We start from the raw sequence: 22,803 nt of genomic DNA on the forward strand, positions 1-22,803 counted from the left end.
GGAATTCTTCTGCTATGCTGAAGGAAGAAGAGCTTGCAAATGGTGATACTGATCAGCTGTGAACCCAAACCGAGTAGGATCCTTTCCTGGAGTGGTTTCTTGAGCTTCACTTTCTTGCTCCTCAGCAGTAGTATGAACCATGTTAGCAGAACGGTTTGCATACTTTGGGTTCTTGAATTTGAACCCAGGTGGGAATCCATGCTTTTATATATTTAACTCTTTTATTGATTAAGTAATGTTTATTTTTCATTTCTTTTGCTTTAGCAGGATGAGAAAGGGTTGGAGAAAGTCATCTTAAAACAGAATGTGATGTTGGTAATGAAGAGGTTGAAGTGAAAAAGATTTCCATGTAGTCAACTTGTATTTTAAGATGTGTACTTAATTAGTGGGTTAAGGTTTGTAATTTATACTAGTATCAGGTGGTGAAAATATTAAATATTTTGGAGAAGGAAAGACAGAGTGCATTTGTAGTGAGTTTTGTCAATGCCTCTTGAGGTGTATTGTTTCTTAATGTGTTGTGTAATGCCAATTAAGGTGTATTAATGCATTTTTTATGAAATGCTATGTCAGTTCTTTCTTGTTGGACAAACATGAAGTTATGCACTCTCATATAATATTTTGTGTCCAATGATCTATAGAAAGATGAGGGTATACAACCGGTTTTCATTAATTTTTTTTGCACTCTCACCCAATGTAGAGTTGGCACAAATTTCAGACTTAAACTACAATTATCACAACCAGAGGTTCGGCAAAGGCAGGAAGTGATGCCAATTTGAATGCTGCCATTTACTTTCTGTGATAAAATTGGTTTTCATTCGTTAACTTTTGATCCTAATGGTCTAACCTGCTCCAATAATGAGTTGGTAACAGTTCATCATTTTCTTCACTATACCTTCCATTTATCCATTTTTTATAGATCTTAGAAAGAAAGGCAAATTGGAATTATTTTACATTAGAAAAAAAAACAACCACAAAGACAAGGGAACAAGAAGCTCAGTGGTGAATTGCTTTGACTTAATTTTGCCCCAAGGGATTGTGATTGAATTGAGCAGGTTGTGTTGAACTGAACTGAGTTTTCACACTCAATTGAAAATAAATAATAGATCTGAATTCCACACACCAACAACCCCTTTCGATCGAACACTCGTCCCTCGTGTTGTGACAAGAAACACTCGTCATCTCTACCATGGTGGAAGCAATGCCTTCAAGGCAAATTTGTGAGGGTACGCTCTCGTTCTTGTGTAATTTAATTGCACTGGTTTTTATGACCATATGAAAAAGGTGTAACATGATAACATGCTCCTTCTGAAAATCTAATTCCCGTAAGTTAAGAAAGCCCCTCTTTATATGTACATTATTGTTCTCCTCACTCTTAATTGTTGTCATGTTTCTCCAAACAGAGTCTGGTACGGTTTGCAAGTCTCAGGCTACTTGTGCTTGTCATTTAAGATCATGTTTGTTATAAATGCTTGGATTGTTGTCTGATGCTTCTACATATTTTTAATAGGAATTGCCTCATTTGCCTGGTTGTAATAAGCTGAGTATTTGTATCTTTACTTCAGCTCTATTTTGAAAAAGAGAGGATTTTTTTAGCTGTAATTTGCATTTCTTGCTAAGTCGTGTATGAGATTAGTGGCAATGGGTTTAAGTTCTCTTTTTTCTTCTTCTTCTTTTTGGTAAAAGATCCTTAGATTCAAAACCTAAGGAGTTGTCTAGCGACACTTGTGAATAAAACACCAAAGAGGGATAATGTAATAAGATAAATAAATTAAGAATTAAACATGTTCATTTTAGTCGGTTATCGCCTCCATCCCGACTTATTCTATGCAGGTGTTCTATCTTTCTTGAAGTGTCACATGTTCTATCTTAAGCCTTAAATGTTTATGAAGAGAGAAATAAACGGGACAGTGACAATTTTTTTTGTTTCCCAGAGTATCCACCAACCCGATAAGTAATAAGAGACATCTTTTGGGAATATCTTATGGGATACCGTTGGACACAAAAGTGAGGACACCTCTTGACCTTGTTTTATTCATACACATATCTAGCAATCAAAACCCATGACCATGCTTAAGAGACTCGAACCCCTTTCACTCAAGCCAAGACATTGTTGGTGGCAGAGACGGATCCATGTAGTAGAGTATGAGGGCAAATGCCCTCACTTAAATATGAAAAAATACATTAAAAAAAAATTTGAGTAGTAAAAGTATGTGATTTTTTATGATTCTTTTGATAAAAATTGCCCTCACTTATATTTCACATTGCTAAATGCCCTCACTTGTGTTCCACATTGCTAAATGCCCTCACTTGTGTTCCACATTGCTAAATGTCCTCACTTGAGTAGTAAAAGTATGTGGTTTTTATGACACATTTGGTAAAATATGTCTTCACTTATGTCTCCTTTGGTAAAAAATGTCCTGACTTCTAATAGAATAGGTTAATTTTTTTATTACGAATTTATATGTATAAATTGCCCTCACTACATAAAATTTCTGGATCCGTCACTGGTTGGTGGTTGTGATATTTAAGGACCTGATATGGGTAAAAGTAGTATAACTTATCAGGGTTTATAGTCTTATATTGTCCTGATGTATTAAGGCCCCGTTTGGAAAAACAGCTTAATTAAGCGCTTATGGTCATAAGCGCTTATGACATAAGCGCTTATTCATAAGCTATTTTTAAAATTTTATTGAAATAAATTAAAAATAAGCTGTATATAAGCATAAGCTGTTTTTCATAAGCTATCCTGAGTAGCTTATGAAAATAAGCTGAAAATAGCTTATGACAGGCCATAAGTTGTTTGCATAAGCCCTCCCAAACACTGACATAAGAGCTTATGCTGTCAGATAAGCTCAAATAAGCTCTTTCAAACTGGGCCTAAGGCTTGATTGCATTTTTTGTTCTCTCAACTTAGACTATGTCTAATTTTGGTCTCCTTAATTAATTTCTTCAAGCTAATGAGGTCTCAATATTTTTAAAATTAAGCAAGTTTGATCCCTCTCAATTTTCATTTGCAAAAAGATCATTAAAACTTCATTTTTCTTTTCAATTATTTAAGGGTTTATGATGACTTTCATAACAATTATAAAATTTAAAAAAGCTATTGAAAATTTGTTAAATTTGGAAGGATATGAGGTTAGGTTTCCTTCTCTAATTTTTGAGGAGGCTTATATATATATTTATTTATTTATTGTCATTTTCCTTTGTTTGTGTCTTATCTTATTTTGACTCGGGTTATAGGTGATGGTTCCGCCAATCTACCTACGCGTGTTGCTCCAAAATCAGTTTCTTGATATAATATTGTAGGTTGAAATGATTTTCTTGATCTAAGACATATTATGATTTGTTTTCTCAGACTATGCTAAGGAATGAAGAATGCAGGAGATTTCAAAAAAAAAAAATTAGAGAATAATTGTTGAAGTACATTAAAGGCTCGAGATAGAGTTTGGGAAGGAAAAATATGTGGCTTAATGCTTTTAATTTCTGAGGTAGGAGAATGAATCCTTTTAGTTAAAAGTTCTTTATGTCTAGCATTTGATTCATAAGATTAATGTATTGGTTTGAAGCTACTTATGTGTCTGTTTTTAATTTTATTCTCTATGTGTTTTGGTTGGTTCAATTAGGCTAATTTGAATCAAATGCCTCAAAGAAATCAAGGCACTACTTGAAATAAGGTATGAGAAGCTATAAGAAGGAAATGAGTTGTAGGCAGGAGAATAGAGAGACTGAGAGAGGAGGAGGGTGATTGCACACAAAGAATGCTAATGAAGTGGATATGTTACTTTCAAACAAAAGCTATATTGGATAATATTTGAAAAATAATTTAAAGAAATTTTAAAATTATTTTCCAAGAACTCCTATGCCATTTTGTTATAGCCTTGCTAAACTATTCAACTAGGTTCTCTAATGCTTTGTTTGATATGGTAGTGAAAGAGAAGAGAGAAATAGAGGAGAGAGAGATAAGAGTTAGTGTGTTTGATTGGCAAGGGATGAGAGATAAAGGGGGCAGATTTTGTGGGTCCAATGTATTTTTTCAATCTTCTCATTTTGAGTAGACATAGAACAGAGTTTGATCAATTTTTTTAGCTTTCCAATTGTAATCTTATTAATTTTTTGGTTATTGGGAGGGAGTAATCTTATTAATTTATTAAGCCTATCATTGTTTTTATATTTTGATATTTTTATTTTTATTTAAATGTCGATTCATGGCAAACTAATTTCCTCTCTTATTTTCTATTTAACCTAACGATGGGAGAAAATATACGTCATTCTTTCTCTACTATCACAGCTCTCATACAAACAACTTATATAATTTACTCTATACCACACGTATTTCTCTATACTCATCACATTTTGTTATATTTTTTATTAATGTCAACTCCAACAATCAATTTGCCGTGCAACGTACGGGTAAAAAACACTAGGGGATAAACAAGAGGCAGTTTCAAACTCCAAGCGCAATGTTGTCTACCAAGAAGTTTTTGAGAACATATGAGTGGTTAGTTTAGTTTTTTATCTTAATAGTTTTTTTAATACACACTGACTTCTAAGTGACCTAACTTTATTTCATTGTTAACATGATGTCTATGACATCTTATAAGTTGATGAACATCTGATGCAAAAATATTATTGTCGGTTTAAGGTTCGTTCTATTTTCCCTTACAATGAAATAATTCTTTATTGATTAAAACAAGTATGTACAAAGTCTGATATATATCTTAAATTTTGTAGGCACCCTGCAATATTGGCTCAAACATGGATGACTTGAAATAGAAATAATGAGGTCATACTTTATGATTTATCTTTCACAATTCAGATTTGTGCTACTATCACGTTCTTTTTTTTCCATGATTAATATGTATTTATCATCTACTTTATTGGTGATTCTTTTTTGTCCACTTTCCTTAGCATTTCAGACTCTTCCATTTCATCTGTTGTTTAATAATCACTTTTTTTTTTTAAAATTAAATATGTAACAGAATCACAGTTGTTATCTGGATTGACACGTTGAATTTTTTGAAAAAGAATCACGTGCTATTTCTTCCATTTTCAAAAAAAGAATAATTTTTTAATGAATGTATTAAGGGTGGAATCACGTTGTGGTAATAGGACAGTCGTCACCCTTAGACACAAAATTGTTACTTGATATACTATAAAAGATAATAAACTCGCTATATATTTCGGCTCTTCTCCTTTAGAAGGCAAACTTCAAGTAGACTAATCAATATATATTTCTTACACATTTTATTATTATATGCAACTAAAGTAGTATTGACAAACTACTAATAAAAAAGTTAGACTTTTTTTTCGAAAGATAAATATATATATATAATATCAAAAGGCTTGAGAGCAAACTCTTAAGCAGGAAATACAAACCAACCAACACCGGCGGCAAAAACCCGAAAGCACACCCAAAGATCGAGCCAGACAAAAACCAAACAGAAGAAACCCGAAGACAGAAAGATAGGAAAACCTATAAAGTGCCGGAAAGAAAACATGACAGAGCAAACCAACCAAAAAAAAATTCTGATATATTTCATAAATTTTGTAGGTACCTTGCAATATTGACTCAAACTTGGATGACTTGGTATAAACACAAAATGATGTCATACTTTATGATTTATCTTTTACAATCCTTATTAGTGTTACTATCACATCATTTTTTCCCCATAATATGTGTTTATCGTCTGCTTTATTGGTGATTCCTTATATCTATTATTTGTGTCATTGTTTTAATGTTCATGAAGAATGTGAAATTATTTCATCTTGATCTCAATCAGACTTAGATGACAAGTCTTTTGGTCCACTTTGCTTAGCATTTGAGACCCTTCTATTTCATATGTTGTTTAATATATTTTAAATAATCAAATAATTGATTGATGTATCAAATACGATACACATATTCCCCGTGCAACGCGCGGGTAAAAAAATACTAATATATATATATATTTATTTTCATTTTCCTTATTATTATAATATATATTGCTTTAAAAAATGAGGTTAGGTTTTAGAGAGGCAGGGAACTGAACTTTTTAATTTTACTTTTTATTTAATATTTGGGTTTAATGGGAATAATATACATAGTGACTAAATTGATTCAATTTGTGAAAATATTTCTTCAATTTTAAGAATTTGAAAGTTTTAAGCAGAATGATAATGATAGGGCACTTACCGAAAACGTTTAGGACAACTGGTAGTTAGTGAAACTCCTTAATATGATATTAGAGGTTTGATGGATTAGTTTCACAATGGTAGCGTGTGCGAATACCTTGAGAACAAAAAAAGAAATTGATAGGGACTTGATTTTCAAATAAAATAGTTAGGGGACTAAAACCACCCATAGTTAAAATCAGGGACTAAAAATGTAATTGTTTTAATCTCAGTTTCAGAGACTGAATTAAGTCGAAACCCTTGTTCATCTTCACGACGGCGCAGTCCTTCTTCTTCGAGGCCGCAGCACCACCCGATATTGAGAGTGAACATTCTTTCTCTTTCTCCTTCAAATCTTCTCCCTTCTCTTCACCCTTTGTTTCGAGGTATGCATAAAACTCTCTTTCTCCCCTGCTGTAAATTCTCGTATGGAAATTGGAGGTAAGCTGGTTCGCTCAGCCCAGTGGGCACGGCGGAGTGAGTGAGGAAAGTGGTGGTGGTGTCGGATAATAAGGGGATTGTGGATTTTGTGAATAGTTCTCTTTAGTTTTCCTATGATTCTATCAGTATCAGTATTATTCAAAATGTTTCTGAATTTTATGATAATTTTATTTTTCATCAACAGCTCTTGTGAATTCACTTCATGGCGAATATGGACGACAAGATCGACGCCGCAGACAAAAAGGTAATGCTAATAAGGATTTCATAATTGTATCTTATAGTCATTGTTAAGATAAAAGTTTTGATTATTGTTTTAATTGAAAAGTTAATCATTATTGGACATAACAACCAAAAAAATATGAAAGCATGATTTCTAGATTCCCATTTATTTCTTCGGTTGTACGACTATGTCATCTAACGCTTACATGTGGGTAGGTGCTGGTTGATATTGTAAAATTGTCACAAAAAAGAGGCATGAAGGGTAATCTGGGAGACTGGAAAGAGTTCTTGAACAGTTATGATAAAAAGTTTGGGGCAAGTATGAGTGATCCAGCAAAGAGGACCCATGAAGTCTTGGCTGCATTTCTGAAGACTTTCTCCAAGGAGGATGATTTGAAGGTAAAGAATTTTGTAGCACCTTACCCATGCGCACATACATCTCTTCTTCTGATGAGGGGAAGTTAATAGTCTTCAAAATGAACCTTGTCCATTTCCTCCTTGTGCTCAGTTTTTTGCCAACATCATGCGGCATCATTCAAATCAATACTCGGTAGAGAAACTGAAAGATAAATCTCATGATTCACCTGAGCAGGTATGTTTTCATAACGATCATTCTTTATGAAATTAGGCTAATTTTGTCAGTTAAGCTTTCTTTTTTAGATTATACCAGTACTTAAACTACTAGTAAGTACTAATGTTTTTGTACTTGAGATTCTAGATGGGTTAAGGCTATTGAGTTATTTCTCAAATATTGATAAGAATTTTGTTTTCATTTTTTTTTTGAACTTAATTTCTTTCTCCAATGTTTTAGACTTTCTTCCAAGAGCTAACCTTTTACTATTGTTTCCTTAAATGATCCAACATTTTTATTGAATTTTATATTGGTTGTCAGCTATTTAATTACTATTATGTAAACCTTATGCATTGTTTTTAATCACAAGTTACATATTGTAATTTTGTGAATTGGTTTTGTTCATTTTAACCTTGGCTCTTTGAATATTTCTTGTTGCTGACCTCATATCTAAATCTGGAACCCAAAATTTAAGAGACTGCAATTGATAATTACACAATGCAAAATATCTAAAATTTAGACATATTCTGATATTACTTTTGCTGTCAGTTATTCTTTATCCTTCCTACAGTCTTTTGTCACTGGTGATGGAATTCACGCTATTTTGAAATCAATTAGTGAAAATCTTTACCAATGGTGTTAATTTCATTACCTCCTGCATTTATTGGTGATTGTGCTATGTTTTTTTTAACCTTCTGATGTTGGCAGTACAGGGGCTAGTCCAAATAACTCTCCAGCACCCATTATATCCATTGGATTATTCATTTCAATCAATTGATGAGGTTTGTTTACTTGTCACCATCTGTGCTTGAATTTTCTGGTCAACCTATGTGCATTCAAAATGCTATTTAGTTCTTTTATATGTACACTGCTTATATGTGACCTGCTGCGTGGAATAATACATAAATATGTGCATTGGTCTTTCTATTCTGTTCTAGTTGAAGATGCCATCAAAGAAGTTCCGAAGAAAATTAGCATCAATTTTTCAACAATTTAAAAGAAGTCTTTCGATTATAACTCAAAGGAAAAAGTTGACTTGCATTCTGGATTGCAGTATTTGAATGTTGAATATGAAGCTTATGGCAATGATTGATAATTTGATATTTTACTGCTCATAGTTTCAGGGCATGAAAATTGAAAAAAAAATAGTACGAAATAATCAAATTTTTGTTCATATGGATGCTTTAACATATGAATATTTAAATGAGTCACATGCTTTTGCTGATGATTTAAATGAACAATTTCACTTGGATGAGAAGAACTGTACAAATGGTTCACATTACTCATCCATTATCTGTGTTGCTTTTTATTGTGGAAAATGAAGGGATGGGTAATTATAAACCTCAGAAAAAATAAAAAAGCGATGAGGTCTACTGCAATGGTTGCTGTTGATTGTGAAATGGTTCTCTGTGAAGATGGGACTGAAGCATTAGTTGAAGTCTGTGTGGTAGACCACAATTTAAAGGTAATTTATTCATATTCTTCGTATTACTTGGGACCTCCTCCCTTAAAAAAAAATTCAGACCTTTATTTTAAATGACTTCTCCCTTTTGGGGCGTATATAGATAATTTTCAGAACTTTTCAGGTCAAGCTACACAAACGTGTAAAACCCGACAAAGCAATTGTAGACTATAGAACAGAGGTTACTGGTGTCTCTTCTCGAGATCTAGAGACAGTTACGTGCACCTTGGCTGATATACAGGTATGTTATGGTTCACTTTGTGGTTTTCCTATTTCATCCGTTCATGTGCTTAATGAAGAAATGTGTTGTATTTTCATAGAAAAAGATGAAGAGGTTGTTATCAAATGGAACCATATTGGTCGGACACAGTTTAGACAATGATCTACGTGGTAAGTGTCAAACATCTGTTTGGCTGTGTCCTTGAACCTACTGTTAGTTTTTTAGTTAATGAAGGGAATCACTTCTTGTTGAATTGTTTTCTTGGTCCTATTTTTTTACTGATTGCGTTCGTTTGCAGTGCTGAAGCTAGATCATGTTAGAGTGGTTGACACTGCATATATCTTCCAATCCTTGGATGGATCTATTCACAGGAAACCTTCTTTGAACGGTTTATGTCAGGCAAGTAGCAAATTGTTTACATGCAAAGATTAGGTTCTGTATTACATGCCATCTTATTTATGAAGCATTATGATGTGTTATAACCAGATGGTCAGGTTTTGTTTGATTCCCTTTTCAGTTTTCTGAATTTAAATATTGTTCAGAAATAATATATAAAATCCATTTTTAAGAAGAAAAAAACGGTTTGAGCAATATATTTTTCAATGCTAAAAAAACTTATTTGGAAACTAAAAATAGACAGAAAACATATATTTTAAACTGAAAATAAGAACTGTTTCTAAGTACAGTTTTTTAAAATTGTTCATACGAAACAAGTTTTCACATTTTCTGTTTTAAAAAACAAAAAACTGTTTTACAAGACAATAATCAAAGACCCTCACTCTTTTTGTTGAATTCCCTTAGACACATTATTTTGAATGTGAAGTCTCCTTGCGCATTTGTGCTGGTTTATGCTTTGGAATTTAAAAGCATACACCATACAAACACAGACTAGCAAATTATGGCAAAAGAACAAAGAAGAAACAGACAGCAAACTGATTTAAGATTCATAGTTTGTTACCAATTGTTGTGACAGGCTGTGTTAGGCTATGAAGTTCGGGAAAAGGGTGCTCCACATAATTGTCTAGACGATGCATGTGCAGCAATGAAACTTGTTCTTGCAAGGATCAAGCATGGCGTCGATAAAGAATTTCCATTTACGTTGGTTCAGGAGCATGTAAGCTGTCTTGTATATCTCATGTACTGTTGTACTCATGGTGGTAGGTATCTAAATGTCATAACTGTTCCGTTCTCTCATTTCAGGTTTCAGAAAGTGATATGACAAAGCTGCTTCTGCACGGGATACCAACCTCTGTAAACATTGAAACACTACATAAAATTGTTCCTGGAGACTTCACAACAGAAGTGAAGGTAAAGTATGTCCTAACCTTAAGGTTTTGATGAAGATTGAAGAGATTCTTTAGTAATTTTTTGAATAAGTAATTATATACAATTTACAAAGGCTAGACTACCGAATTAAGGAAATAAGTAATTATATACAATATCTTTCTTATTCTTCTAAATAAAAATCAAAACTCTAACAACATAATATGAAGTCAGATTACATCTCAATGTTACAACACTATCATTATCATGTCCACCACAAACAGATGATAGGATAATAGCTTATTCTACTCTTATGACATCCGGCTCTTATCCAACTCTCTTATTCTATCCTAACCACCAAGCTGGCTTTTGGTTTTGTCTCATAGTACTCTTGTTCTGCTATTGGATTTTTTCCTTGTTTGAGATCTGATTTGTTATAGAATTTGCTTGCAGCCATCCAGGAAAGGTCAAAGAGCGAAATATTCTGCTTTAGCTACCTTTAAGAATCAACAAGAGGCATATGAGGCCTATGAAAATGTCCAAGGAAGCCAAACAAAGGTACTTAGTACACTACATTTATGATGTACCAATGTTCAATGATGCTACTTGATACAGCTAAATTTTCTTGTTAATTAACTAAAGGGATGAAATGGTCAAAGGTAGATTCCCTTCTCTACAATAATACTTAAATCCATTTTTCTAATCGGACGTTTCAAGTTTAGACTTGTATTATTTTTGCCCCTCCGAAAATCTGATTGACAAAATAACTTATCCTAATGCTTGTTAAACAAAATGAAGATATTTTTTCCGGACAACTTTCTGTTGATAAATTGATATTGTAGCACTTTGTACACTTTTTGGAATGCTTTAACCTCATGCTTTGATGTTTATTACTTTATATTAGGATTCATTTGGACGTCCACAGAAAGAAGTCATGTTTCAGCCAAGTACAGGCATGACTGTGAGTCTATTTGTTCGGAAAATGACAGCTGATGAACCCGATAACCTGCTTCAATCTAAGAGAGCTTTGCAAGTGGATGAGGCAGATGAGGCAGTTAATGCTTCCAAAAAAGCAAAGACGGTTCCTCAAATTGAAGAGGATGCCCTGATAGGCTCTACTAAGGGTGACACTTGCACCCACTTGAAAGAGATTGAAGCACTGAATGAACAATTGAAGCAAAAAGATTTGGAGATTGAATCGTTGAGGGAGCAGTTAAGAAAGAGAGATTTTGAAGTCTCCAAGCTGCATATAATGATATCCTCCTTGAAAAAGCGAACAGACAAAACAAGGAACAAATTTGCTGTTCTCCAGGAGGATTGAATACACAGTACTCGACATTTACAAAAGTTATGTCGAGGCTCCGCTTGGGAGAAACATGGAGCTTTGGTACATTTGGTAGTGCTTGTTCTATTCTGCCATTCAAATTTGGAACTAAAATTTTGTCTCGGAGGGATGAGCACGTGAAATGATGTTATAAACTAACCATGAACCTTACACCAGTAACATCACTCATTTTGCAATTTTGTTAGATTAGGGTTCTTTCATGTTGTTGTGGTATGTAATTGTTTGAAACATTTTTTTTAATCTTCTTTCTAGTTCCAACCTGAATTTATTAAATATCAATAGCATTGACATTGAGGGCTCCCTTTAGGTGTAAGCATTCAAGATTTCAAGTGCTATCAAATAGTCATTCAGATGAATTATGGGCTACTGGTTGAGCATATTAGTGCTTATGATATTGGGAATTTACCATTTGATCTTTTGTCTTTTCTCGAGCCATAGGTCTCATCTCTTATTCCCTCACGAAGTTTAGCTTTACTTAAATTGTTGTTGTTATTTAAAGAAACTTCATTAAATAAGAAGAAACAATATGCTAAGAAGCCAATGCATGGCCCCTGGATAAACGAAAAGAGACCCTTGTATTGTTGTTAGGAGAAAATGTTTCCCATTTTCGGTTGCTTGTGGAGAAAAACATAAGTTGATTTATGTTTGACTATACTAATTAAAATCATTATTTTTAATTAAAGCTCAACTTCTCTTCATTAAAGTTTCTAATTAATTTAAAGGGGTTGTCTAAATGACTCATGAGAAAGTTTGGGTTAAATAACTCATCATCCAATCACATTGAACATAATTTCAACTTATTTATCTTCAAAGTAGTTTTTTTTTTTAAATAATCTATCAATTTTTTCTTTAAAAATGAAACAAACATGTCAAAATATAAAATAAAAAAAAAGTTTATAAAGTGATTTAAAAAAAACTAAAATAAAAGCTCATTTTTTTTGAAAGCTACTTAAATATTATAAATCAAGCCGGTACAAATGTCGTCCTCAATCTAAACACAAAAAAGGAGGCATTCCAAGTTAAAAAGTCTACGACACAATTGCGAGATCTACGTAAAGAAAGAGAACGACAATTACTAATAATTAAATCAAGATAACAACTGCCTCTACCTCTGGTGTAACGCCTCCACCATTGATGATGATGCTGAATTTGCATCCTTTTGTATGAAACAATTTTTTTAATGATAGATCAAATGGTAAGAGCTATGAGACATTTAAGTTTAGTGAAGATCATTTGTTAAATACTGATATTTATCTTTCCAGTATAAAAAAAATAAAATTAAAAACCATCGCGAGTGAAAAAATTAAAAATGGTCCAAATCGATTCGAACCGTGGGTGGTGGTGTTATCTTTTTTCACTAGGCACCATCTTTTGACTACAATCAAAGGAGGTTCAAGATTTGGGGTTTAGGGTTTCTCCATTCCCAATCGATTCATTCATCTTCACACAGTTTTGCTATCTTCTCCACCAATTGGATTGTTGTCTGATGCTTCTACATATTTTTCATAGGCATTGCCTGGTTGTAATAAGCTGAATATTTGTATCTTTACTTCAGCTCTATTTTGAAAAGGAGATAATTTTTTAGCTGTAATTTGCATTTCTTGCTAAGTCACTAGTATGAGATTAGTGGCAATGGATTTTAGTTATCTATTTTTTTTCCTTCTTCTTTTTGGTAAAAGATCCTTAGATTAAAACCTAAGGAGTTGTCTAGCAACACTTGTGAACAAAATACCAAAGAGAGATAATGTAATAAGATAAGTAAATTAAGAATTAAACATGCTCACTCTAGTCAGTGATCACCTCCATCCCGACTTATTCTATGCGGTATTCTATCTTCCCTGAAGTGTCACATGTTCTATCTTAAGCCTTAAATGTTTATGAAGAGAGAAATAAACGCGACAATGACAATTTTTTTTCCCTAGAGTATCCACCAACCCGATAAGTAATAATAGATATATCTTTTGAGAATATCTTATGGGATACCGCTGGACACAAAAGTGAGGACACCTCTCGACCTTGTTTTATTCACACACATATCTAGCAATCAAAACCCATGACCATGCTTAAGAGACTCGAGCCCCTTTAACTCAGGCCAAGACATTGTTGGTGGCTGAGACATTTAAGGACCTGATATGGGTAAAAGTAGTATGACTTGTTAGGGTTTATAGTCTTATTGTCCTGATGTATTGAGGCTTGATTGCATTTTTTGTCCTCTCAATTTAGACTATGTCTAATTTTGGTCTCCTTAATTATTTTTTTGAAGCTAATGAGGTGGTGTGGTGGTGGTTAGGAAAATGAGAGAGATTAGGATGTGGTGAGGAAGAAAGAAGAGATAAATTAGGAAAGATTTGGGGGTTTATTATAAATTAATTATGTTACTTATTATATTTTATTTTTTAAAAATTCCACATAGGCCCAAAGTGACACCTGGCCACAGCAGCCGGAGCTAAATCGGCGGCAATGACAGTTTCCGAAAAAAAAAACGTCAGTTTGAGGATGTCAATAGGAAGATTTTCCGGCGAGCGACGAAAATCAAATCTCGCTCAAAGTTCAGGGACGGGTTTCACGTTTAACCCTTCAAAAAATGAAAAATGAGGGTAGGGCCGCACATGGGTTGGGTTGGATGGATTTTCAGGCTAATCAGGACCCGAAGCGATCAAAACTGTTTGGGTCGGGTTGGGTTGGATTTCGTGAATTTTCACCTACAAACCCGAACCAACCCCAATCCGACAATCTTCGGGTTGGTTTGGATGGATTGATTGGATCGCTATATTAAAATAAAAATAAATCTGAAATATTGAAAAAATATTAAAAAACAAGTATTTCAAGTCTCTAACATGCAATTACATCATAAATTCATAACTAGCGTCTACACACATCTATACAACAATACATAACTAAACTAGTACCTCAAGTCTTTAAATATAAGAGTAATTACAAATAAATTAGTCTTAAAGTCTCCTTAAAATCACTCAAATAGTAGGACTTCAAGTATTCATAAATTACATTCCCTACTAGTAGGTTAGTAAAAATTAAAATTATTAAAAATATATACTAAATAATATATTATTATTATATGATTGGATTTCAGGTTGAGTTGGATGGATTATTATAGAATTCGATATCCGATCCAAAGATGATTGAATCGTAATAAAATCCATCTAATGGACTCGTTTGCCCAATCCAACTCACATTTTTACCATTGAATCAAATTGGGTTGGATAGATTCATTGGGTTGACCCGGCCATAAGGGTTCTGGTGGCATAGGATAAATCACCCAAGTAACAAACCCTCCCCCACACAACAACACTACATTTCAATTTCAATCCCAAATCTCAATAACCTCTTCAACCCAAAACCCTTTCCTTCACTCACTTTCCTCTGCACCATTCACACACACTCTCTAATGGCATCTTCAATCACCTTATCCCGGCTCCTTTCTTCCACCGCCGTCACCTCCTCTCTCCTCCCATCCAAATCCCTCCTCACCCCCAAATTCTCCTCCCTCTCCCTCAAGCTCAACCGTCGCCACCCCAAACCCCTCCGATTCGCATCCTCCTCCACCATCTCCGCCACCATCGCCGTCGGCGACAAACTCCCTGAATCCACCTTATCCTACCTCGACGACGCCGGCGAGGTCAAAACCGTCACCGTCTCTGAACTCACCAAGGGGAAGAAGGCAGTCCTCTTCGCCGTCCCCGGCGCGTTCACCCCGACTTGCTCGCAGAAGCACGTCCCCGGGTTCGTGGAGAAATCCGCCGAGCTGAAGGCGAAGGGGGTCGACACCATCGCGTGCATTTCGGTGAACGACGCGTTCGTGATGAAGGCGTGGAAGGAGGATCTCAAGGTGAAGGATGAGGTGCTGCTATTGTCCGACGGTAACGGCGATTTCACCAGAGCCATTGGGTCGGAGCTTGATTTGAGCGATAAGCCTGTTGGGTTGGGTGTTAGGTCAAGGCGCTATGCGATCTTGGCTGAAGATGGGGTTGTCAAGCTCTTCAATTTGGAGGAGGGTGGTGCCTTCACCTTCAGTGGTGCTGATGATATCCTCAAGTTGCTCTGAATTTTTTGTACTGTAATTGTTCTTCTACCTTTTCCTCAGATAGCATGAGTTGGTTTTTTTCTTGAAGGGTTTAGGATGTTCCTGTTTACTTTTGGTTTCTGAAGAATAATGTTTGATTGACCAATAACAATGTCTTGTGCTGGTGAAAAATTGCTGAGGTGATTTGTTTGCTTGGTGGTTGATTTATGTTTCATTATCTGAGCAAAGTAAATTGGAAAACTGTGTCCACTATGTGCATATGATGCTGAATTGCTGAGTGATTGATGTTTATACTTCATACTTGTTGCTTGGATTTCCTTGTTATTATTCTTGTGTACTATGTGAGCTTGAAACATCAGTGTTTGGTGATGTTTGCTGAAATGATCTGAATTACCAGCATGAGCAGTTCAACACTACCTTAATTGCTTTGTTTTGGGGATGTGGCACCTTGAGGCTTGAGCTGGTTGATATGTTTTTGAAAGAATAGGTAAATAAGAACTTTATTGAAGCTTTGATGTGAGTGTGGAAACAGTTTAGATGATGACTCAGGACTTAGCGCAATTTAAGACCTGGTTTTTCTGATAAGCATTGAACTTCCTTGTTACTGTGTTTGTGATGATGATCTTTAACTTTAAGCTTCAGGTTTTGTCTTGATGGTTAGACGCATAAGAATTCACATTAGCACTTGGTAGCCTACTAGCCTCTCATTCTCTCAAGATATGGTGATGGGTAGTGGGCACATAGTTGTCTTGTCGATGGTTAGGAAACATAAAGACAAGTAGTATAGACAAAGCAACACTTCCTCTACTGAGATCACAATGTGGGAATTTGGGATGTATTTTTTTTTTTTGAAAGGCATTTGGGATGTATTATGCTTACGAAATCCAATAGGAACTAAAATTACCTATAATCAGTAGGCAGGATTTTTATTCATATAAGAGCTTGGGTGTGGAAAATTTATGTGTTTAAAAATTACTGCCCTTTAATTAAAGTGCACCACTCTCTAATTAAAGTGTAAATGTGTATTTGAATTTCCACTTCATTCACATGAAAACACTTTCAAAATTTCTGTTGAAAGTCTTCTATTTTACTAACCGAAATTAAAACACACTATTTGCATATACATCTACATCTATTTGTAATAAGCATTGACAGTAAGATTATTGGCTATAGGGGCGGACATGTACCGGGACAATCCGATCAACCTGATTTGAATACAAAAGGTTGGTTCAGGCTTGTGGCTAATTTCAGATTTGAAGCTAGGTAATCTGATGTGCTTGATTCAAGTCTCGAGTTTAGAAGATCAAAATCTGAACCGATCCCGAGTCCCAGCCTTAGCTATCCAAACCTTGATCACTTTTCACACTTTCACTCTCAGCCTTCACATTTAAGTTCACATTTTCACTCCCAAAACCCAACCCTAAGTAAGTACTTGTGCCATCACCCTTTTTCTCCGGATCTCTTCTCCCCACAACGATGTTCTTCTTCCTTCATCATTCTTCTTTGGTTCTCTTCTCCCCCACGATGTGGTCCCCCTTTTCCCTTCGCTCTCCGCTATTTATTTTTCACCCTCACGACGTTGACACTATTACCGTAGTCACTCTTCCTCCTTCACGACACGATGGCGCTTTCAATCTCCACAATGTGGTGTTCAAATTGAGATATTCTCTTCTTCTTCTCCCTCAAAGCACGGTCACATCGTGACGTCTCAATCTATCGCCGAAATGAGTTAATTGACAATTGATTTTGAACCCTTTTAATTGGTTCAATTTCAATTTTTAACAAGAATCGAACCAAACCGACTCATGTGGATCCCTAATTGGCTACTCAATATGGAGGCTAAATATATATTTTTTCTAATGTTTTAATATTCTATTCAATTTTGCTCATCATTGTCTCATCACGAATTTCTTGGTTAATTTTTTTTTGTGACAATTGGAAAATGAATTGCTTGGTTAATTTTTTTTTGGTTATAAGAGGAAAATTAAAAACCGAAAAGACTAACTACTGATAACATCACTACAAAAATACTCGATAACTCCCGTTGGAGGCAAGCGCCACTCCCTCCGTGGGGAAGACTCTCTCGACGCTTGTTTGGCCATGTAGTCAGCTGCCCTGTTGCGGTCCCTAGACACCCATTCAATTGAGACAGACCAGTCCCAAGTGAGCTTGTGCTTCACCCTCTCAATAGCCTCCCGTGCCCAGAAGGTTGTTGCAGAGATACCCGCCTGGAACACTTTAACCAGAAGCAAACAATCCGATTGGAGAATCACGTGTCGATGCCGCTGGTCCCAAGCTTCATGCAGACCAAGATCGATAGCCAAGAGCTCTGCCATGAAAGCTCCTCCTGAGCCACCACTTAACGAGACCCCAGTCATCCACGCACCACTTCGGTTCCGAATGATCGCAGCCATCCCCATCACGTTGTGCTCCGGTGACCAACTGCCATCCACGGCCACAAGCACGAACTGATCTGGAATGGGCCGCGGTTGAGCTTGTAAATTCAACGCCCCACCTGCAGTATGGTTCAAGCTCTCCATCTGTACTCCTGGCCATGCTTTCCAACATGCAACATCCTGGGCTATCTGACGGACAACCAGGTTAACCGGCCAAGGTCTATCCCCAAACACTGCATCATTCCGCCACCGCCATGATCACCATAACACTGCAATTGGGAGCAAGTTCTGTCTCCGTCTGACAAGCGCCGCAAACCAATCCTAAAACGCGATATGACAGTTCAAAGGTGGGAGTAACGCACCAAAGTACTGCCACAATTGCTTCGATTGTGGGCACTCGTGAAAGACATGATTCTCATCTTCAATAACCGCACTACACCGTGAACAAGCTGCAGAATTGCTCAAGTGGCTTCTCTCTCGTTTAGCATTAGTTGGCAGTGATCCTTTACCCACAAGCCATAGAAAAAATCTCAACTTCTCAGGGACCTTTGCTTTCCATATGCTTGTCGACTAGCAGCCATTCGGGCTCGGTTTCCATCTCAGCTCATCACTCCCTTGACGCAAACCAGGTACAGGAACATCGGAAATCTCATTGCATATGTTCGGCGCTAACAGAGTATACAACTTCGATAGAGCCCATGTTCCATTTTCCCACATGTCCGCTACAGTGAAAGCTGTATCTGAAATGTGCACAAAAGGTACCCGGAGACAAAGTTTCCCCCTCCCCAGCCATTTATCATATCAAAAAGAAGAAGTACCACTACCTAGCTGTGCCCCAAACCCTGCTGCAATTTTATTCTTCGCTTGAATTATCCCTTTCCAAATGTAGGAGGTTAATTTAAAGACACTTCTTTCAAATTTAAAACAAATAGAACAAAAAAAGCAAATAATGTGAATAGGTAGATCAGTTCCAAAACCCTCGTGACTGTGTTTTAGAATTGAAATTCTACTTTACATTACACTACACGAATTATAATAAAAAATGGTTAAACAATGAATCATACTTAAATATCATGGTAACTTTTAGCAATTATAAATGTGATTGACAAAAAGAAACTTATATGTATCTGACACGAAAGTGTAATCTCTCTCAATCTCAAGTTTCCTCAAATATTTTGTATCTATCTCCTTTTAAGTAAGAGATAGACACTATTTCACTTGACATTGCCAAGTCTCAACAATTCATTTGAAACTAGAAACTATCTAGTATAAATTGATAGAGGAAACAATAATATTAGTGTGAAAATGCAACACAAGATTTGCCCCATTACAATGAGTAATCTATTTTATGTTTGCCAGACAACCAAACTTCCAGCAACATTCGAACTCAAGCTTTTTAGTTAATCTTACCAGTTACAACTCTACTTTGACATGCAATCTTTCTAAACGAGTCAGTCAGGTCTACCAAATTCATGCTTAATTTGTTGAGCAGTTCAAATATCATCCTATGCAAAAGAAGGATATGCCAAATACAAGTTTGGAATGATTCTCTTGGTTACTGAAACTTTTCTGGCATTTTCTTTAGATCCTTGTCATATTTAGACAAGCTTGCCATCACATGTCTCTGTAACTGTACCGAAAGTTTATTACCATTTGTTCCTTTTTGACAGGTCTGGTAGAATTTCAGCCTCACAAACAACTATCAACAATGACAACCAGCTAAGTGATGCATGATCCTTTAGTGAAGATATTTCTTTGAAGTTGATAATATAACCAGCAAAAATCCGTTAAAAACTTACAATAAGAGGTAACCTTTAGAATATGAGAATTCCGACCTGTATAAGCAAAGAACAACTTATGCATGTCTTTACATCTTAAAACTGAAGAAATTTTAGATAAACAATAAGAATTGGCTGAATTGTGAATAGGCTTACAAGGTAGAGCTTGTGCTTATTTAACTTCTAATCCCCGGGTATCAGACTTCGTCTCCTCTCCAAGGGTAACAGCAAGCCTATAATATCAGCAAAAGAATGATTGATAGAACACAACAGTGGTGTGTATTATTTTTGTCAGTCTTCTTTCAGTTCTCTACTACTCAATTCTGAGGACACAACTTGAGCCTCTTGCAGCATTCCCTCCTCTCTAAGTCCTGATATCAGCTGATAGCTGATTCCACTATTTAAACACAAACCACTGTCTGACATTTCCCTATACCAGAAATACGCACCACTGAAATCTTGTAAGTCACAATGTCCCTTAACCAGAATGTTATATGTATCAGTTTTTGGAACCAGTCCCTTGGCCTTCATATCATCAATAAGATGCTTTGTTTCGGAAACCTTTCTATCTCTAAGGTGTGCTAGAATCAAGTAATTGTAAGTCACCTTGTCAGAATCCACTCCCTGATCAATCATCTGTTGATACAAAGACATTGCCTTCAGAACATTTCCATCTTCAGCATAACCGTAAATCATCTCATTATAAACAACTCGATCTGGATCCAAATCCATCTGCAATATTTCTTGAAACATTTTCTCCATTGTCACCACACCTTCCTTCTTGCATTCATTGATCAAAGGGTGGAAAGTCCCAATTGAGGGCTTTATGCCTTGCGTCTTCATATTGTCATACAATTCAAGGCATCTCTTGGTGTTTCCTAAATTGGCATATCCGGAGATCAGGGAATTGTATGTTATCACATCCGGCTTATATCCTTTGCTAGTCATTAGGAGAAACATATCCTCGGCTTCCGCCAACCTTCCATTTCTTCCCAGCCCATGTATCAGGGTATTATATGTCACAAGAGTTGCATCTATTCCATTTTTTATCATTTCATCCAAAAATCTGAAGGCATCTTTTAATTTACTCAATGAGCAACTAGCTTCAATGAGCATATTATATATTTCTGCATTTGGAGAAACTCCACGACTTGCCATATCCCCTAGCACAATCTCAGCATCAAGAAGCTTACGATCCTTGCATAGACAATTGATCAGAGAACCGTAGCTTATAACATTAGGCTTCATCCCTTTCTTTTCGATTTCTTCAAGAATCTCAAAACACTTGACAAAATTGCTAATTCGGCCATATCCATTTATTAAAGAATTATACGTCTCCAGAGTCGGGGCAATACCCTTCTCCAGCATCTTCTTAACCCATCTCTCAGCCTGGTCCACCTCCCCAGTTTCGCAGAACTTGTTAATCAGAGTATTGAAGGTGACATAACTAGGTTTCAACCCTCTTTCCTCCATTTGTTCAGCTGTCTGTATAGCTTTCTCAACGTAACCCTCATGGCAATATGCATTCACTAGTATATTATATGATATCTGGCTCGGAACAACTCCATTCTCCACAAGCTTGGCCAAAACCTCCTTGGCCTTTTCAATCCTACCCACCCTGCAAAATCCATTCAACAAAGCACTATAAGTACGCTCATCAATCCTTGCTGCTACATTTGCACGCAACGAGCCATTACCATTTGAACACGCTGAATCATCATCAAACACAATACGCGAAAACCCACCAGGCAAAAAACCATTCCCCTCCATCTCCACCAACACCTCCCTCGCATCGTTCACCCTCCCCGAACTACAAAGTCCCCCTAACAAGCAATTATACGTGATTACACTCGGCTCCGCATTTGGGGCCTTCATCCTCGCCTTCAAACTAAAAGCTTTTTCCATCTCACCCACCTTACAGTACCCATCGATAAGCGTATTATAAGTGACCGTATTCGGAACCAGGTTTCTGTGCAACATTTCATCAAACAGCTTCCGAGCATCCTTGACCCTCCTCACTTTACACAACCCACCCAACACCAAATTATACACAAAAACAGAAGGACCAACCCTTTCCTTCTCCATGCAACCCATCAACTCAAAACCCTTATCAAGATCCTTCAACATCACCGCAGCCTCAACAGCTTTCCCATAAGACACAACATCAGGCCGAATCCCAGATTCCACCATGTCAGTAAACACAGCAAGAACTTTCTCAAACTGCTTTGAACCGACCAGAGTCTCGAACAAACGGTTGACAGAACGCACAGAGGGGAGAACGCCGTCTTTTCTCATGGAAGAGTAAAGCTCGGTGGCATCGTTGAGCGTTTTGGGACTGGAACAAAGCCATAAAAGGGTATCAGAAAATATGGGTTTTGAGACGAATGCGTGGAGTTCAGAGAGGGAAGAGAAGGTTGTTTTGGAGAGGAGAAGCGATTTGAGGAACCTTCGTGCGGTTTTGATGCGATCCTGGTGGAGTAATGATTGAAGCTTTTGAACTTTCTGATGGCGTTTCTGGTCTTGGGGATTGGGTTCGGGGAGTGAGAGTGGTTGGGAGGAGAAGAAGGAGATGGAGGAGTTGAAGGGTGGCTTGGGAAGAAGATGAAGTGCAGAGCGTGTTCGTAGTTCCATTGCCACTTCGTGTTCAGAGCTGTGTCATGTTTTTTTATTCCTGTCGTAGCATTGTCCCTCCAATGTTGGCGGGCTGCTTTTGGGCTTTTGGCCCAATTCACCCCTTTCATTTTTGTTGTGCTTTATTTTTTGGTTACAAAGGAAAAGCAAAAGAAACTAAGCAATTATATCCAAACAGAGAAGAGGAATCACTGTGGAAGGAGGAACAACTCAAACCTTCCAATCCCAGCCCTCCTTCACTGCGAGCTTAGCCAGTGCGTCCGCCACCATATTCTAGCACTTTCC

General features: G+C 36.3%; 3 protein-coding genes across 3 annotated transcripts; 2 read left to right on the top strand and 1 right to left on the bottom strand.

Moving 5' to 3' along the window:
• The first annotated feature begins 6,378 nt into the window (after window positions 1-6,378).
• Window positions 6,379-12,093, top strand: LOC130730244 (small RNA degrading nuclease 1-like). The gene is made up of 13 exons (XM_057582195.1): window positions 6,379-6,536; window positions 6,776-6,835; window positions 7,027-7,209; window positions 7,319-7,402; window positions 8,095-8,163; window positions 8,706-8,846; window positions 8,968-9,084; window positions 9,164-9,233; window positions 9,362-9,462; window positions 10,037-10,177; window positions 10,264-10,371; window positions 10,780-10,884; window positions 11,231-12,093. Exons 2-13 carry the CDS (start codon window positions 6,794-6,796, stop codon window positions 11,645-11,647), a joined length of 1,578 nt encoding a protein of 525 aa, XP_057438178.1. The 5' UTR covers window positions 6,379-6,536; window positions 6,776-6,793; the 3' UTR covers window positions 11,648-12,093.
• Window positions 12,094-14,966: 2,873 nt separating this feature from the next.
• Window positions 14,967-16,011, top strand: LOC130730245 (peroxiredoxin-2E, chloroplastic). Its single transcript, XM_057582197.1, has one exon. The coding sequence runs from the start codon at window positions 15,078-15,080 to the stop codon at window positions 15,732-15,734; it is 657 nt and encodes a 218-aa protein (XP_057438180.1). The 5' UTR covers window positions 14,967-15,077; the 3' UTR covers window positions 15,735-16,011.
• Window positions 16,012-19,251: 3,240 nt separating this feature from the next.
• LOC130730246 (pentatricopeptide repeat-containing protein At5g12100, mitochondrial) lies at window positions 19,252-22,544 on the bottom strand. Its single transcript, XM_057582198.1, has 2 exons — window positions 20,044-22,544; window positions 19,252-19,944 (listed from the first exon to the last, which is right to left on the bottom strand). The coding sequence occupies exon 1, from the start codon at window positions 22,516-22,518 to the stop codon at window positions 20,179-20,181; it is 2,340 nt and encodes a 779-aa protein (XP_057438181.1). The 5' UTR covers window positions 22,519-22,544; the 3' UTR covers window positions 19,252-19,944; window positions 20,044-20,178.
• Window positions 22,545-22,803: the final 259 nt, after the last annotated feature.

The sequence above is a fragment of the Lotus japonicus genome, chromosome 1 (genome assembly GCF_012489685.1).
Source record: "Lotus japonicus ecotype B-129 chromosome 1, LjGifu_v1.2".
Lineage (NCBI taxonomy): Eukaryota > Viridiplantae > Streptophyta > Magnoliopsida > Fabales > Fabaceae > Lotus > Lotus japonicus.

What these genes read in the sequence shown, in the direction of transcription:
- LOC130730244 (XM_057582195.1), top strand. Translation starts at nt 6,794, where the DNA reads ATGGCGAATATGGACGACAAGATCGACGCCGCAGACAAAAAG. An exon ending in TCGACGCCGCAGACAAAAAG is followed by an intron (nt 6,836 to 7,026) that starts GTAATGCTAATA and finishes ACATGTGGGTAG; the next exon opens with GTGCTGGTTGATATTGTAAA. An exon ending in ACTTCACAACAGAAGTGAAG is followed by an intron (nt 10,372 to 10,779) that starts GTAAAGTATGTC and finishes ATTTGCTTGCAG; the next exon opens with CCATCCAGGAAAGGTCAAAG.
- LOC130730246 (XM_057582198.1), bottom strand. Translation starts at nt 22,518, where the DNA reads ATGGAACTACGAACACGCTCTGCACTTCATCTTCTTCCCAAGCCACCC.
- LOC130730245 (XM_057582197.1), top strand. Translation starts at nt 15,078, where the DNA reads ATGGCATCTTCAATCACCTTATCCCGGCTCCTTTCTTCCACCGCCGTC.